Source organism: Trichoplusia ni, chromosome 9 (assembly GCF_003590095.1).
Source record: "Trichoplusia ni isolate ovarian cell line Hi5 chromosome 9, tn1, whole genome shotgun sequence".
Lineage (NCBI taxonomy): Eukaryota > Metazoa > Arthropoda > Insecta > Lepidoptera > Noctuidae > Trichoplusia > Trichoplusia ni.
The window spans coordinates 5611712-5627773 of record NC_039486.1 but is presented as its reverse complement, the minus strand read 5'-3'; the positions used below and the strand labels follow the sequence as shown (position 1 = coordinate 5627773).

General features: G+C 33.4%; 2 protein-coding genes across 2 annotated transcripts; one reads left to right on the top strand and one right to left on the bottom strand.

The window, feature by feature from the left end:
• The first annotated feature begins 2889 nt into the window (after positions 1–2889).
• On the top strand, positions 2890–8593 carry LOC113497207 (protein sly1 homolog). The gene is made up of 11 exons (XM_026876635.1): positions 2890–2917; positions 2999–3158; positions 3853–4154; positions 4485–4574; positions 4777–5035; positions 5258–5416; positions 5738–5913; positions 6610–6880; positions 7173–7302; positions 7590–7796; positions 8365–8593. Exons 1-11 carry the CDS (start codon positions 2890–2892, stop codon positions 8473–8475), a joined length of 1893 nt encoding a protein of 630 aa, XP_026732436.1. The 3' UTR covers positions 8476–8593.
• Positions 8594–11466: 2873 nt separating this feature from the next.
• Positions 11467–15435, bottom strand: LOC113497208 (calcium/calmodulin-dependent protein kinase type 1-like). The gene is made up of 2 exons (XM_026876636.1): positions 14414–15435; positions 11467–12915 (listed from the first exon to the last, which is right to left on the bottom strand). Exons 1-2 carry the CDS (start codon positions 15283–15285, stop codon positions 12708–12710), a joined length of 1080 nt encoding a protein of 359 aa, XP_026732437.1. The 5' UTR covers positions 15286–15435; the 3' UTR covers positions 11467–12707.
• Between the last annotated feature and the right edge of the window lie 627 nt (positions 15436–16062).

Here is a 16062-nt window from a genome sequence, read left to right as displayed (position 1 = left end):
TGTGACTAGTTGTTATTACAGATTCACTTCCTTTTCAGAAATGAATTTTGTTTAATAACATAATGTCTTCTTATGCTACAGGTGTTGCTGATAATTTGACCTTTCATATGCTTGTTTCTTTTCCGAGAGATTCCACTGTAAATCAGTAAAAAAATCTATAGAATAAAGTATTCAGAAGCTTGACCCTACGTTAAACAAAACTTTACTCCAATACTCCAGGCTGAATACGTATTTCATGTTAATGGATAGTCTACATCAAATTCCTAACATTAACAGTTTAAGATCATGAAGCATCCATAAATATTCTGGATTACTGAATTTGTAAGGCGGACAAACTGTAATTTTACATTCTGTCTGTTCATAGACAGAATGTATGGTATCGCTTCTCGATTGGTTATCTACAATTAGGACTTTCATCGATGTCTTCATCTGTCTTCTGTTTATTTCGCGAGATAATATATATTCAAATTGCAGACACATTCTATTTCAACATTGTCTCTACTACAGCGTAACATCTTAGGTAACATTAGTGGGTAACCTTTGTAAAATGTTTGCCCCAAAAAATCTGCGGAGACAATACCTCAATAGCACACTATACACTATTGTTTCCGTTTAAAGGTCACACTCACATGTCTACGACAATACTAATTCGCCGACTGAGGGTAGATAAACTTTGTGGTCTATTCTCTTTTCTATCTTCCTGCGGTATACTCGGCGTAGGTTGTCATGTAGATAAGACTACCCTAGGAATTAAAACCACATTACCTTCGTTTGCTAGGATTTTATTAGATCTCTATTTATAAAAAAGAAGGACGGAGAACTCTATTTGTAAATAAGTATGAGCAATTCTATACTTCTATATTATCTATACTCTATACTAATATATAAAGCTGAAGAGTTTATTTGTTTGATTGTTTGTTTGTTTGAACGCGCTAATCTCAGAAAATACTGGTTCAAATTAAAAAAATCTTTTTGTGTTTATAGATCATTCATCGAGGAAGGTTTTAGGCTATAAACCATCACGCTGCGACTAATAGGAGCGAAGATACAATGGAAAATGTGGAAAAAACAGGGCAGATATAAATCATAACTAATATCATCTTACCACGCGGACGAAGTCGCGGGCAACAGCTAGTGTTCTATATGCTACCGATTATAATAGTAGTTGAATGTCTATTTTGTAGAAAATATTGTAAAATCGAAGCTCAAGCTTGTTATATCATTGTAATCAGCATTAGATGACTAGGTAGAGTATATTGCCTAAACGTCGTATAATGATTTCGAAAGGTCTTAGCAGTAAATCGGAATTAAATGTAACCTTTTAAAATATTATACAAAAACAAATTTAATACCTCCGTGTGAATCCTCAGATTGACACCATTAACGTAGCCGAAGGTACCTAAATGTAATTAAGATTAAATTAATCACGCTAAGTGCCGCATTCTGTACACCATACTGGTGAAGTTTATAATTAAGTTTATTCAAACAGCGACTTCAGCTGTATACCAAGTAATACATTAATTCGACCAAGGTTTACTTCGAGTTAGCCAATGTTCTAGTTTATATTAAAATACGTTGATGTAATATTTTGAGAAATGCATTCCGATCAGATTGTTCGTTATGGCAACCTCATGCTTCATTCTATGCATTGATTAGGGCCGAAAAACTTTTAAAATACTTTTTTTTTAAAGTTACTTAAAAGCCCTACTTTTTACGCATAGTTATACAGGGTTGTAATGGTTGTAACGGTTATGGACTACGCCACAGAGGAATGAGTCGATTCGGGGATAAGTCGTTTATTTAACAAGGTAGATGCTTAGAATCATATTTAAACGGTTATAATTCAATGTCTGATTCTAATTCCGGAGGGCAGAGATTTGGCAAGGGAAAATATTGAGCCTGTCCTTGGTCCTTACACATGGTCAACCTACATCTAATTTCTAAAGTAAGATATGAATCATAGGATGCTGGAACAGGCACCTTTACTGGCCTTTAATAGGATTGGTTAACATTACCTATCTTTAGCCACAAAACTGACATAAACTGTACCGATGTCGAAGAACGATGTACTTAATCTAGTTTTAATGACCTACATGTTTGATCCTAATTCACCGGGCAGCAGGATTTTGTAATAGGTTTTGCCATAATTGGACATAGTAGCACGTACCTACAGATTCTTGCTATAAGTTAATTAGGTACACATGTAGGTACCTAATGTTGACATGACATTGAAAGCGATTCATGTCACATGACTTCATTTTTAAAGAAGATTTTTTTAGTCGTTTCACATTCAATATAAGCAACTTAATCGGTCCCTGATAGTTTTGAATAAAACGCAGATAGCATAGCTATGCAATTACAGATATAAATAATGTCTATCAGCGTATAATTATAATTATATAAATTAGATGAAAAGAAGACGGACGAGGTGAAAAAGAAGATAGAGCCTACTTACTTAAATTTAAGAATGACAGATGGCAAAGTAAATTTGTGGAAGTAATAGAAGAAAAAAAACTGCACTACTCCCTTAAAACTGAACAAGTAACTGCCAACAAAATGTATTTCAGTTCAGTTCGTTTTTCAACTTTGAGTGACTTTATAATAACTAAACAAAACACATCATATAAATACATAATATAATATATTATTGCACATACATTAACTTAATCAAATAAAACTTTATAAATTGTTATTTCGTGCGTGTATTCGAATGAGGTTTTTGCGTTGTCTTCCCGGCCGACGTGTCGCTGTTCCAAATGTCAGTTTTGACGTTTGTAGAAATACAACTCCCAAAGAAAATAAACCTAAATGTATCTAAAAGCATAAAATAATTGTTTATAAAACATAAATTGCCATTTAATGAACGGGATATTAATTTAACTTCTTAAAATGAGTACATTACGAGAACGTCAGCTCAGTGCGTATAGTGTTGTTATGTATTTTGATGATTACACGTAGGAGACTTATTGGATTATTTATTTGTGTTATAATTTTACAGATGCTTTGAAGCAAATGCTAAATTTGAATAAGCCTTTAACAAAGAGCGTAGCCAGTGAGCCTACGTGGAAAGTGCTGATCTACGATAGAGTAGGCCAAGATGTGATATCTCCATTGATATCTGTCAAAGAGCTCAGGGAACTTGGCGTGACTCTGCATGTGTGAGTAATCATTTAATTCATACTCATTTGGGTACTTTAATAATGTAACAATTCTCTGGATAATTGATAAGAACCTTTTGCTGGTATAGTCCATTACTGTCAGTCAGCTGTTTTTTGTAACAACATATGCATACTTTAACATTCTAATGCTAAGTTCCCATCAAATCTCACATATAGGTTGTTGTGGGTAAATGGTCAGGCAGATGTACAACCTTATACTAAACAGCTGACTTTTAGGGTGTTTGAGTGCACTCTTAATATGCACATATTAACAAACCTTACATTCTTTAAATCAATTGATTATGTACTCTTATCAAATCATAGTAGCCGGTCTGATAGTCGTTCTACAACTAGTGTACTGCCTAACACATCAAAAAGGGTTAAAATATCTTAAAACAAATAGGAGCAAAGAAAGAAAGAAGAAGAAAAAGAGCTAGCAAAGCCCTCATTGATACTTCTGGTGACCCAAAGGCTGGCCTTTACCTAGCTCAGAGGATTAGCATTGCCATTCAAGGTGGCAATGCTGCCAGCCTTTTGGGCACACTCCCAGCCGGCAGCAATTCCGATGAATTTTTGGATGCCTTGTTTTATTTTTTTTAGTTTGTAGCAAATGATTGTACTGTAAATATTTAACACTGTAGTTTTAATAAAGATTCATTTTTTGTAAATAAAACAATTACCATTTTTATTTCAGCCAATTACATTCTGATCGAGACCCTATACCGGAAGTACCAGCTGTATACTTCTGTGCTCCAACAGAGGAGAATCTTGGCCGCATCTGCCAAGATCTAGACAATGGAATCTATGACCAGTATCACCTAAACTTCATATCGCCAATAACTAGGCAGAAACTGGAAGATCTCGCCGCATCGGCAATACAGTCAAATTCAGCTGTGAATATCCACAAAGTGTATGACCAGTATTTGAATTTCATATGCCTAGAAGATGACCTTTTCATCATGAAACATCAGCAGTCAGATGCTCTATCTTATTATGGTCAGTAATTGAAATTGTAATATTATTATTTATAAATTATTTTTCTGTTTATCCAATCTTTTGTGTGTAAATTAATCTTTTTTTTTTGGTCATGTCTAAATTGGATGAATTATTTTAAGCTTCCAAAAAAAATACTGGTGATTACTTGATATACAATTTTTTTTATATGTATTTGCTGATTTTCTTGAGTATTAGCAACAACTATGACAACCTTGCAAACATACACATTATACACACATCAATTGATTACCAACTATATCCATTACATTTAAAAATATAATGGATCTTATGATTACTTTTATTTACTATTGTTTATATATTTCATTACAGCTATAAACAGAGGTGACACAAAGGATACTGAAATGGAAGCCATTATGGACAATATAGTTGAAAGTTTATTCTCAGTATTTGTGACACTAGGTAAGTTTGTTATTTTTATTATAACAATATATAGAAATATGCAAGTATGTAAGTAACAATAGAAAAGCAAGCAAAATTATCAGAGAAAATATTTAACTGACGAAATTCTAATAAGATTCGTAGGGTAACTGATTCAAAGCAGATTTTCAGTATTATATTAGGTTTAAACTTTACGATACTAATTTTCGATTTTATATTCAAGGTAATGTTCCAATAATAAGAAGTAGCAAAGGAAACGCTGCAGAGATGGTCGCTAAAAAGCTTGACAAGAAACTGCGAGAAAATCTGTGGGATGCCAGAAACAATCTTTTCCATGGCAACACTGGTCAAGTAGGATCCTTCAGTTTCACACGGCCCATGCTCATATTGTTGGATAGAAATATTGATATGGCAACACCACTACATCACACTTGGACATACCAAGCTTTGGCACATGATGTTTTGGATTTATCGTTGAACAGGTAATTATATCTGCATAGTTATAAAATTTACTTGTATGACAGTATTCCATATTATCCATTTAGAATAGAATAGGTTATTTATTTTTTTGAATGAATTTTTTTACCATATAGGTATTAAAATTAGATCCATAACGATGAGGATGGTGTGATTTTTTAATTACATATTTTTACATTTAACTATATGCAAATCATAAAAATAAATATTAACATTATTCCTTTCAGAGCAGTGGTACCTGAAAACACAAGTCCTGCAGTACAGGAGCAAAAGACAAAGACGCGAGTTTGTGACCTGGACTCCAAGGATCCTTTATGGACTGAACACAAAGGCAGCCCCTTCCCCACCGTCGCCGAGGCTATACAGGAGGATCTCGATAAATATAGGTATGGGATACTTATTCTACACACCATTTAGCTAACCATGAAGCTATTGAGCCGTAGCCGCATTAAAAGGTGAAACAAACTTTAAACTGGCTACCATTGACAGTTGGGACGCGATTTTTTTTAATTTAATCTGTTTAATTTAATGTGTTTTTATTAGACGTATCTACTAACAAACCTCACAGTTCATTTAATACCTTTGCTGGGGAACCGCTAATTTGTATAGTCGAATTTCGTAGATCGTCAATCTAAATAAATAAATAGATGAATTACTTTTAAAATTGTGTTATAATTATACAACAATCATATTTCATATTTTTATAGGAGCTCAGAAGCAGAAGTAAAGAAGCTAAAGTCCTCAATGGGTCTGGACGGAGAGAGCGATTTAGCGCTAAGCCTGGTGAGCGATAACACCCAGCGACTGACAAGCGCCGTCAACTCCTTGCCGCAACTCATGGAGAAGAAGAGACTTATTGACATGCACACCACTATTGCTACTGGTTAGTAAAGCAAACATCCCCGAAAGATAAGAATAACTGAGGAAGGATCATATACCTAGACTTTCCCTTTAAGCAGGCTTAGGCAACCAAACATTCAAGTTGTTTGCTGAAAGCAATGGGGCAGAAATTTAAAAAATGTGTTTTATTAATAACCCTCCAATGCTCATACGGTCACTGAAACGAATGAAAAGTAATGGAAGAAATAAATCAAGTAAAAGTAGTAAATCTTCCCTTTTAAAAAAACAAGCTGTAAATCGGAAAATTTATACTAAAATTCTGAATTCTGTATAAAAGCTAATCATGGAATCTATGCAGAATATAATTATTAATTGAGACATTAATTAGATCGATACTTGGAAACATGTGAGACATGTGTATTACGTAGGCATTTGACGTATCTTTGTTTCTTATCGAAACGTAATGAGGCAACAGCTTTAGTTAATTAACGGGGTTTATTCCTCTCGTCGAGTAGCTATAAAATAACTCCATCCCTATGTCTTCGCCTTATTTCATTTTACCTACTAAAGAGTAGAATATGGTAAATCAAAATGAAAGATGAAGGCAGAGGAATCGAAACTTCGTATCGATTTTTAATCGATATTTGCCACCTTAACCAGTCTAAATGCTAAATTGTATACCTACTTGCTAACCTTTGACGGAATGAATGAATTAAACTATATATTTTGATTTCACCAGCCATCCTAAATGCAATAAAATCCAGGCGACTAGACTCGTTTTTCGAATTGGAAGAGAAAATCATGAGTAAGAGCAGCAGTGTTGAAAGTAAAGCTGTTATGGACCTGATATCGGATCCTAGCGCTGGAACCCCTGAGGATAAGATGCGACTGTTCATTATATACTACTTGTGCACCTCTCAAATACCCGATGATGAATACAAGAGGTTCGAAGCGGCGTTGCACAGCGCTCAGTGCGATATCAACCCTATGACTTATATGAGGCGGTGGAAGTGAGTGAATGCCAATTTTTTTCTAAGATAATTGTCGTTCTTCCCATTTGAATACAACTTTTTAGTTGGATATTTTTACAATATCATTTATAGACTGGTTTATATGTATGAGCAACTAATCAATTTGCTCAGTTATTTTTACTAATCGTGCTTGGCATCGAGACACACATGTACTGCTAGTCACTTTTTTTAAATACTGTTATAGTATATTGTCATTTTATATTTCCTTTTAATGTGTTAATTGACTACTTTGAATAGATAATATGATTAATAATATAATTTTCTTCAACAGAGGATTTACGAAAATGTCCAGTCAGTATGAGGGTGGCGGCACAAAAACCGTGTCCATGTTTTCAAAACTCGTATCTCAAGGATCGTCATTCGTAATGGAGGGAGTCAAGAACTTGGTCGTCAAGAAACACGTTAGTACCAATCAATAACATTTACGACACGTTTTCATGATTATTTTCACTCGCATAAATTATGCATTTCGAATTGCCGATTAACGTCAACTGCCTGACTAATAGACGAAAAGTGAGTGCAGAAACTACGGCAAATGCATACATTACAAAAGTAGTTCAAAGCAGAAAAACTCACACTGATTTAGTTCACTCTAATAAAGAGGATACATAATTCAGTCTAAATATAGACAAACAGACACTTTACAACATCACTAAGCTAAGTGACGTTGTTTCCCCACGATACACAGAAGCTGCCCGTGAGCCGCGCGGTGGAGGCGGCGCTGGGCGGCGGCGAGGCGGGCGGGGAGCTGGTGTGGCTGGACCCGCGCGCCGCGCGCACGGACGCGGCCGCCCGCGCGCGCGCCGCCAAGCACCCGCCGCCCACCGACGCCGTGGTCTTCGTCGTCGGCGGCGGGAACTATATCGAATATCATAATCTTATTGATTTCGCTAAGGTAATTATTTGTATGGACAAAGTTAAAACAGTGTACATATATTATGTAGTTGAAAAAAAACGTACTCTAAGGTCCGTATTACAGAAGGCTACTCAAGCCCGATTTGATGTTAAATCACCTGATGATCATAGTTTAAATATTGAATTTGCACTTGAGGGTCATTCTTCTTTCAGAACATTATTTAAACTTTACTCGGCTGAATCGAGGTTCAAATCGCGTCTCAAGCAGAGAAAGTCTTGTCTATAAATCAGACTGTCTTCGTTTAAAAATTTATCTTTCCCGAAATTCTGGTTCAACATACGCAAAATAAGAATTTAGTTTCAAACCTAATTAATAATTATATTGTGATTTAAAGATGATATAAGCTTTTTAAATGTTGGATGCATTTAAAAAAAATCGTTGAATTACGTTACGTAACGTTAATGTTTAATAAATATCCTCCATCTAGACCTCTATATTCTTGCTGTTCTCAGATTTTTCGAAGAGTCGCTAGAAATAATCGAAAATCTACAATTCCATTTGTAGCATTCCATTCGGAAAAGTATTATAAAAAACGGAATATTTTCAGCAACAAGCAACGAGCGGCACTCCGAGGAAAATCATCTACGGAGCAACAACACTCCCGAACGCATCGCAATTCCTCACGCAGCTGTCGCTTCTGGGCGAAGAGATCCAGTAGACATTCCCAACTATCTGATATTTAACCCTAATGTATATTGTAATATAAAGTAAATAATTTAAATTATAATAAAGATCGTTGGATTGTTGTATAGGCAATGAAACAAATGTCTCAACAAGTTGGCATTTTATTTACAATGACATTGAAAATATAGCTAACATCTAAGAATCTACTAATAAATTTTGATTGTTTTAAACAAGAAGTATAAAAATCTAAATCACAAGATTTTTTTCAACATTAATCAGATCTTAGTCACACGTTATAACAACTTCCCCGATGATAATTCCGTCAAGTAAAAACTTTCTTAAAGAAAAACACTTTCACAACCCAAACAATAGATAGAAAATTAAAGTTTGCAGATACCCAATTAAACAAACTTGTTGAATTTCATCCCAGCCCTTAGACTATTGTGCTTAATTAGATAAGTATATAGAAACTAAAACGTGTATGTTCATTTAAAACATATACATAGTTAATAACCTTCGAAAAATAGTAAATATGTTATAGATTACTCTTACACTAAACATACGTTAATGAATAAAGAAAAAATAAAAATAATTAGTATTCAGATGACAAGGAACTTGAAGATCTCGCTTAGCACTGCATTCAGCTATCTATTGTGATAAAACTCGTTAAAAGTGTCTAACAAACAATAAATCTTATAGTAAAACATTTATCACTGATCATGATATGGTTTTGGCACAGTGAAAACTCAACTAATAAAAAAATGGAACACATTTAGAGAGCAAACTTGAAGTCGTGTCTAATGATAAGTGTTACAATGGCAAGATCACATTAGCGTATCTACTATTATTCGTACGTAGGACTTACAACGGTTTAGTGGATATACGTGTTTGTGCAGATAAAGGAACAAAACATTAACAAGTTCACAAAGGGGAGCAGGTGCTATAACACCTTTTTGGTATGAAATACATAAACAATAGATCGCTTTAAAATTAACACTAACTTATTTAACATATTGTGCGCAGTTAAAAACAATGAAAATATATTTTTTTTAATGATAATTAAACCCATCTACTGATAGACATGGCACTTATACATAAGTTTAAACGAAGATTACTACATAATTAGAGATTACAGAGGGATCTTTGCCCATATGTCACTTCATAAAATACATGACTATAAAAATCGTCTTATCAATCAATACCATCACATAGTATGTATAGAGGTGTCGACATTTTAAAAACAAATACAGAGGTCACATGAAACAATATTGAGGCAACAAGTAATAGTTCCAATACGAGTGAATGAAATTCTACCCGTTTCTAAATATAATGTAATGACGGAACCTATAATAGTAATCTTATTATTTAAACTATAGTAAATACAAGGAGCACTGACAGAACTACTAAAATTACACAGATATTAAGGCGCATTTAGACAATTATTTATTGAACATTACTACACTTATAATTATTAAAAACTTTAAAGCAGTGCAATGCTTAACAATCAAGCGATGATTCATTATGAATTTATTAATTCAAAAAGCGTTAACGACTTAACATTACGTAGCCCGGCGCTTGCCTTACGTAAGAGGCGCGTCAGTTAATTGTTACAAACAAGTCATATATTTTAATAACAAGTATTTGGGTCAAGATATGTGATTAAATATAAAATTGCCAGATTTTTGGAAAGGGAAACCTTTAGTTTTAAATACTGTATACCTTCCCGTCCTGGTTCCTACTGAGATGGTCATCGAATAAAGCTTTACAGTATCGCACGTCGCGCCACGGAGTTGATTTGATTGTCATTTGTTAAGTAGCCAAATCAGATCGAAATTAAGCGTAATATGGAACGGAAGCTTCAATTGAGATACAACACACAATCATATCAGACTTATAATACTTATTAGGCCAATTATCATAAAAATGAAATTGCTAATTCTATTAACCAATTGACCGACACCATGGCACGGAATAGCAGACTAGACTCAATAAGCTGTAAAATATTATGAAAGTAAATCCCAGTTAGGTTGGACGGAAGATACATTATGACACATACAAAAGTAAAATTGTGCCTTTCCAAAAATCTATTGCATTCCCCATATAAATAGACATTAAATATTAGTATGAACACAAATAGCTTCGTATTCAAACAGTAAACTAATAAAATCCTAATTGGAATGTTAAATAAATTTTGTAGCTGTATAAGCTTAGCAAATGCATATTTCTAAATAAGATAATCTAATAAATGTAAAAATTATATAAGTACATAGGTACATGAATGTTACTAAATACAATTATTACAAAACAAATGCTTTTCCGTCACTGTTTGTTGAAATCAATTCAAAATACGCATGTAAGAATAATATTCGTGTATAAAAATATACTGAAGGAATGGAATGTAAAAAGTTTAAATAGAATTTATTTTCAATCGCCAAATAAAATCATTCTCCATGGAATGTTAATATTTTATAAAGACTCGACATTCGACGGAAAAAGTTTTCTCATTAGATAACATTAAGAGTTCGACCGGTTTAATAAATTTCTCAAAGCACGTGATGCCTCGTGATAACTCAACGGTTTTATTTTCAGATCATCGATTTTAACATATGAAATGAGATTCATCTAATCTGTACATGATACGCTCGTAGGTATTAAAGTGGCTTGTTGCGAATTTTGTTGTAGGTCAAGTACCATCGACACGGAACTGATCTACTTCTAGTTTAAAGAAGATCTAATCAACATAAAGCCCGTCCCCCTTGCTTAAATCGAATATTCCCGAGAAACTCGCTAATCTACCGCTACGGAGAAACAATGTATTATATCAAATGTATAAATCGTCGTTAAGCTTAACTTACATTTTACTCAAAACAATGAGATATTGAAAATGCAGCGGAATTTACCTATATCAGGGTTTACAGAAAAAAACTAGCTATCACTTTATATTTCAGTCTTGCGTACAGATCTTTCACTTTTACCGATAAAACAAGAATCACGCAAAATAATGTTCATGGAAATGACGTGGTTGGGTAATATGTTTAAAGATATTTGCAAGGAATCACACTATTATACAATCCTTTTGTATGCAGAGTATTATATGACAACATTGAATTCAACAGTGCATATAGGTAAGATATAATAATTCACTACTTAACAGGTATTTGAATATGACAGTGGATATAGGACTTAGCGTTAGAATCACGAAACTTACACTAGGAGTAGCATAGGTAATTGATTAACAAACTTTAAAACAACTACTTGAAGGTTCAATTAGAATAATCACAAGACATGGCTATCTCAATTTCTTTAAAGAGTACCTAAGTACAGACACTTCAATGGATTTATATGGTAAGTAAACAGCTGTTCAACATCCTCAATGCCTAATAATATACTTTATCATATCCAAACATTATCATTTAAGTGTAAATATTCGTCACTTTATTAATTTGTAATTCTAAAGAAATTTGCAACAGACCTTATTATTAGGTGATTTGTCAGTATCACCAGACCTAAGTAATAACTATTTAGTCAGTATCTTTTAAAGAGAACATTTTGTTATCCTACCTAATTATATTGATTTATATTGAGAATTAAAAAGAAAAAGTAAAGATAAAACCTTCAAAAGATTCATGGTCAAGATTTAGGAATAAGTTATACAAAATATATAAAATAAAATGTCAAGTTTGCTTAAAAGAAATAGCATCTACATGCATTTTTCAAATAATAGTATAATAAATATAGATTAGGAATATCATGATAAATTGATTAGGGATATATGTATATATTAGAATGTAACTCCATTATGTTACCTTCAACTACAATTACCATATTAATTATTAATTAATCCAATTAAGATGGGATATTTTTTATGCAAGCAGAAACGATAAAATGACTAGACATAATGTCTTATAAACAGTTCGTTGATTTTTTTATCATTATGTAACATGCCTACAATATACGTTTTATAAGCACTGCTCCAAGTACATAGATTTGACGAACACTCATGTGAAGTATAAACGGCATAGAGGCGCCACAAATATAGCGATGACACGAATCAGACGCGTCTCTTAGCAACTGTATTGACAATGAATTCCAATTAATGTGATATCTACCAATTTAACAAGCATCACACCGAATGGTGCTGCATAAACAGGATCGTGTCCAACTTAGACATTAGTCGTTACAAGACTGTTAAAACCTACTATATTTGGTACCTTTCTAGGTAGGTGTAACAATGGCAATAGGAAGGTGGGTAGTCAAACAATGCAACTATTGTTTGGCCTGGGCATTAGCATTGCGACTTGAGCTGCTACTATTGAGCGCCATTTTCTGCATTTGCCTGATAACAGTGGTAGCATGGTAGGCCTGTTTCCAGCGAGACTTGGCAAAGTTCTTCTTGAGTTGCTCAGAAACAGTGCCATGGATGTTCTTGTTGCTGGCAGCGTTGCCTGAAATCCATGGATGAGCCAAAGCTTGCCTGAAAAAATATTAACAAATAAGCAAGGACAACTGACAAGTGAAAGAAGACAACATTGTTGGAATAACTGGCAAATATTCTTAAAACCAGTATCTAAAATACAGGTTTTATTTAAATATCAAAGAATAAGAAAGGCCATGGCCAAATGTTAACCAAAACATAGTCTAGCATCAGGTTGTTGCTACAATTCCATCAACGGTATAAAAGTGGTAGATCTGTTAGAGAAATCATTCTAAGATAACGGAGTTTAAACTATTCCAACCTCAGGTCAAAGGCCTTGGTGTTATGAACAAGCAATAACTAATATGCTTTGTCATTGTAATGAAAACAGGTTAAAGGTTCTAAATAAAAACTTTCAGACAAAAAATATAATTGGTATGTTTAAGAAGCCTGTTTTATACATTATCTCATGTTAATAAATAAACAATCTTTTAACAGTAGACTTACTTAATTAGGTTACATGTTTAGGTTTTTTGGATTATGTGTTATTGATATTTAATGCTAGTTTTTGAAATCATCCTTCAAAAACAGCATATTTATAGTTACATAAATTATTATTCAAACATATATTTTATTATTAGGTATGCCTGACACAGACTTTCTTTATTACCATATGCCAAGATATGGTTTCTTTCTTTGATAATAAAATCAAATTGATAAATCAGGTAGGGTATACTATTTTTACAAGACATATTCTATTAAAGAAATAGTTATTATATATTGGCTACTTAATTTTGTTCATGGTGCTGGTTGTTGGAATCATTAAGGCCTAACAACTATCATCATAGTAACTATGAGAGTCATTACCAAAGGTTAACATTCTGTCCATGATATAAAGGAACCTTTAACATTTATAAATCAAAGTAGTCCTAGTCAGAATCAAAGTCATCACTTAGTCACAGTCCCTCAAGTGAAATAAATTGAATGGAACTGGTACTAAATGTCAAAATAATAAACAAATTACATTGCATTGTGAGAAGTATTACTGTAGTATGAAAAACTCAGGCTATTTCAATTCAATAGCAATGTTCTCATAACTGTGAATATGAATAACAAATATACACAACCTATGTAGGTATTAACATAATTCATTTTAACAATACATTGTGCTGCCATAAGAATTGCCATTGCTTAAATTCTTAATTAAGTATATGATTGTTGAATGGTTTGAAAATATGCAATAAAATACATGCATATTAATTTTTAATGAAAATGCATGTTAAGTATGGCTTTTAATATGAATGTTGTTTCAACTTGTTTCTTTCAACGTTCAATATACTGAACAATAAATACTATGCTTCTAAAGGCTGTGGTTTTTTAGAAAGTAGATTTATGAAAATGATAAGATATAAGTAATATTGTGAACATGTGTTTTTAAACAAAATTGCCAACACAGGTTTAATTGCAAAAAACTGTTATTATGCATGACCTTTAAACACATAATGGTGTATTATATGATAATTATATTATAAAAAAAATGATTTAATTTAAGACTTACTTGCAAGTGTATCTCTTCTCCACATCAACACACATTAAATGCCGGATGAAGTCTTTAGCGGAATCACTAATGTCGTCCCAGTAAGGTGAATCAAATTCAAAGTCTCCCTTCAGAATCTGAGCAAACAGGTTTGCATCATTCTCATCATAAAATGGAGGGTATCCACAAAGCAAGATGTAGGATATAACTCCTATGCTCCACACATCCACTGCCTTCCCATATGGCTTCTGCGCCAACACTTCTGGGGCAACATAACCTGGAGTACCACAAGCTGTGGCCATTATTCCAGAGTCTTCTATCTTAGACAAGCCAAAGTCACTTATCATAATTTTACTATCCTCATCAGCACTGTAGTACAGCAGGTTCTCAGGTTTTAAATCTCTATGCACCACTCCTTGAGAGTGCATGTAATCAACTGCTTCCAACACTTGCCTAATTAAATTGGATGCATCTTTCTCAGTATAAGAGCCTTTCTCAACAATTCTATCAAACAATTCGCCACCCGTGACCAGTTCCATCACGAGATACACTTTATTCTTATCCTCATATGTCTCGAGCAGCTGGACGATATTCGGATGCGAAAACATCTTCTTCTCGGCGCCCTCGCCTTTTGCTTGTTCGCTAAATCTTTTTAGGACACGTATTTCATTTTCTAACGAGTCCTCCTTGCCTTTAAGAGCTTTTTTGTCGATAATTTTACATGCGAACATCTGCCCGTTTTCTTTGCTCTCTATCAAACGTACCTCGGAAAATGCTCCTGTCCCCAACAGATCTTTGACGACGTACTTGTCTTCGATAGATGGTTGTTTCTCAGCATCTTTACCATCTTTTTTGGACTTTCTTCCGAAATCTTTTTTGCCAAATAGAGGCATCTTCGCGCCTCACACTCGCAGTTTTTGAACTACACTACTTATCTAATAAATATCTACGTACACACTGTAGATAGGTATATCGAGACTGGCTCGAATCTCAACAGAACAATAATCTTGCTCGGCTGGATTCACGAATGTTGCGCAGGGCGCTCAAGGTCAGACTATTTGTCAAAAATTTGCTGAACGTTTTGTTTCATATTAATTTTAATATTTTTGATCATAATGTTTTAAATACTATTTATTTTTATGGACGCTCTTAATTAATTTATAAGTGTAATGCATTTCCATATAAAATAATAGTTTATCAAGCATTTAGTTGACAACTTTTCAATTCATAGTCGTGGTACTAATTGCTTTAAGCTAAATAAAACGTAATCTAATACATGCCACACCAATATCATTCACGCTCAAACTTTACTGTTTTTTCTATAATTTCAACAGTTTGCAGTTCGACTATCAATAAATATTACAGTAATATTATTATTTTATTCTTAGAATCTAATTTTGTTCTATGCTTGCATGGCCACCTTATATTTTACCTTATTAACCCAGAAGTGTCTCACAGTCAGTTGCGTTAAAAATCGATTTTCTGGAAGTATTTATTTAATTTTTTATTTATCTAGATTCTAAACCTTTGTAAGCCTGTATGTTTTCTTCTAAGTGAGCTTTATGAAATCAACATTCAATTGGAATGTATAATAAGCAGGTTTCATTTGTATAGATCGCATCAGAAATAATTATTTGTAATCGGCAACTTCACTTTTATTTTAGTCTCCT

Coding starts and splice junctions, on each gene's coding strand:
- LOC113497207 (XM_026876635.1), top strand. CDS start 2,890: ATGAGTACATTACGAGAACGTCAGCTCA. Junction 2,918..2,998: donor ATTACGAGAACGTCAGCTCA/GTGCGTATAGTG, acceptor ATAATTTTACAG/ATGCTTTGAAGCAAATGCTA. Junction 6,881..7,172: donor ACTTATATGAGGCGGTGGAA/GTGAGTGAATGC, acceptor TTTCTTCAACAG/AGGATTTACGAAAATGTCCA.
- LOC113497208 (XM_026876636.1), bottom strand. CDS start 15,285: ATGCCTCTATTTGGCAAAAAAGATTTCGGAAGAAAGTCCAAAAAAGAT. Junction 12,916..14,413: donor GAGAAGAGATACACTTGCAA/GTAAGTCTTAAA, acceptor ATATTTTTTCAG/GCAAGCTTTGGCTCATCCAT.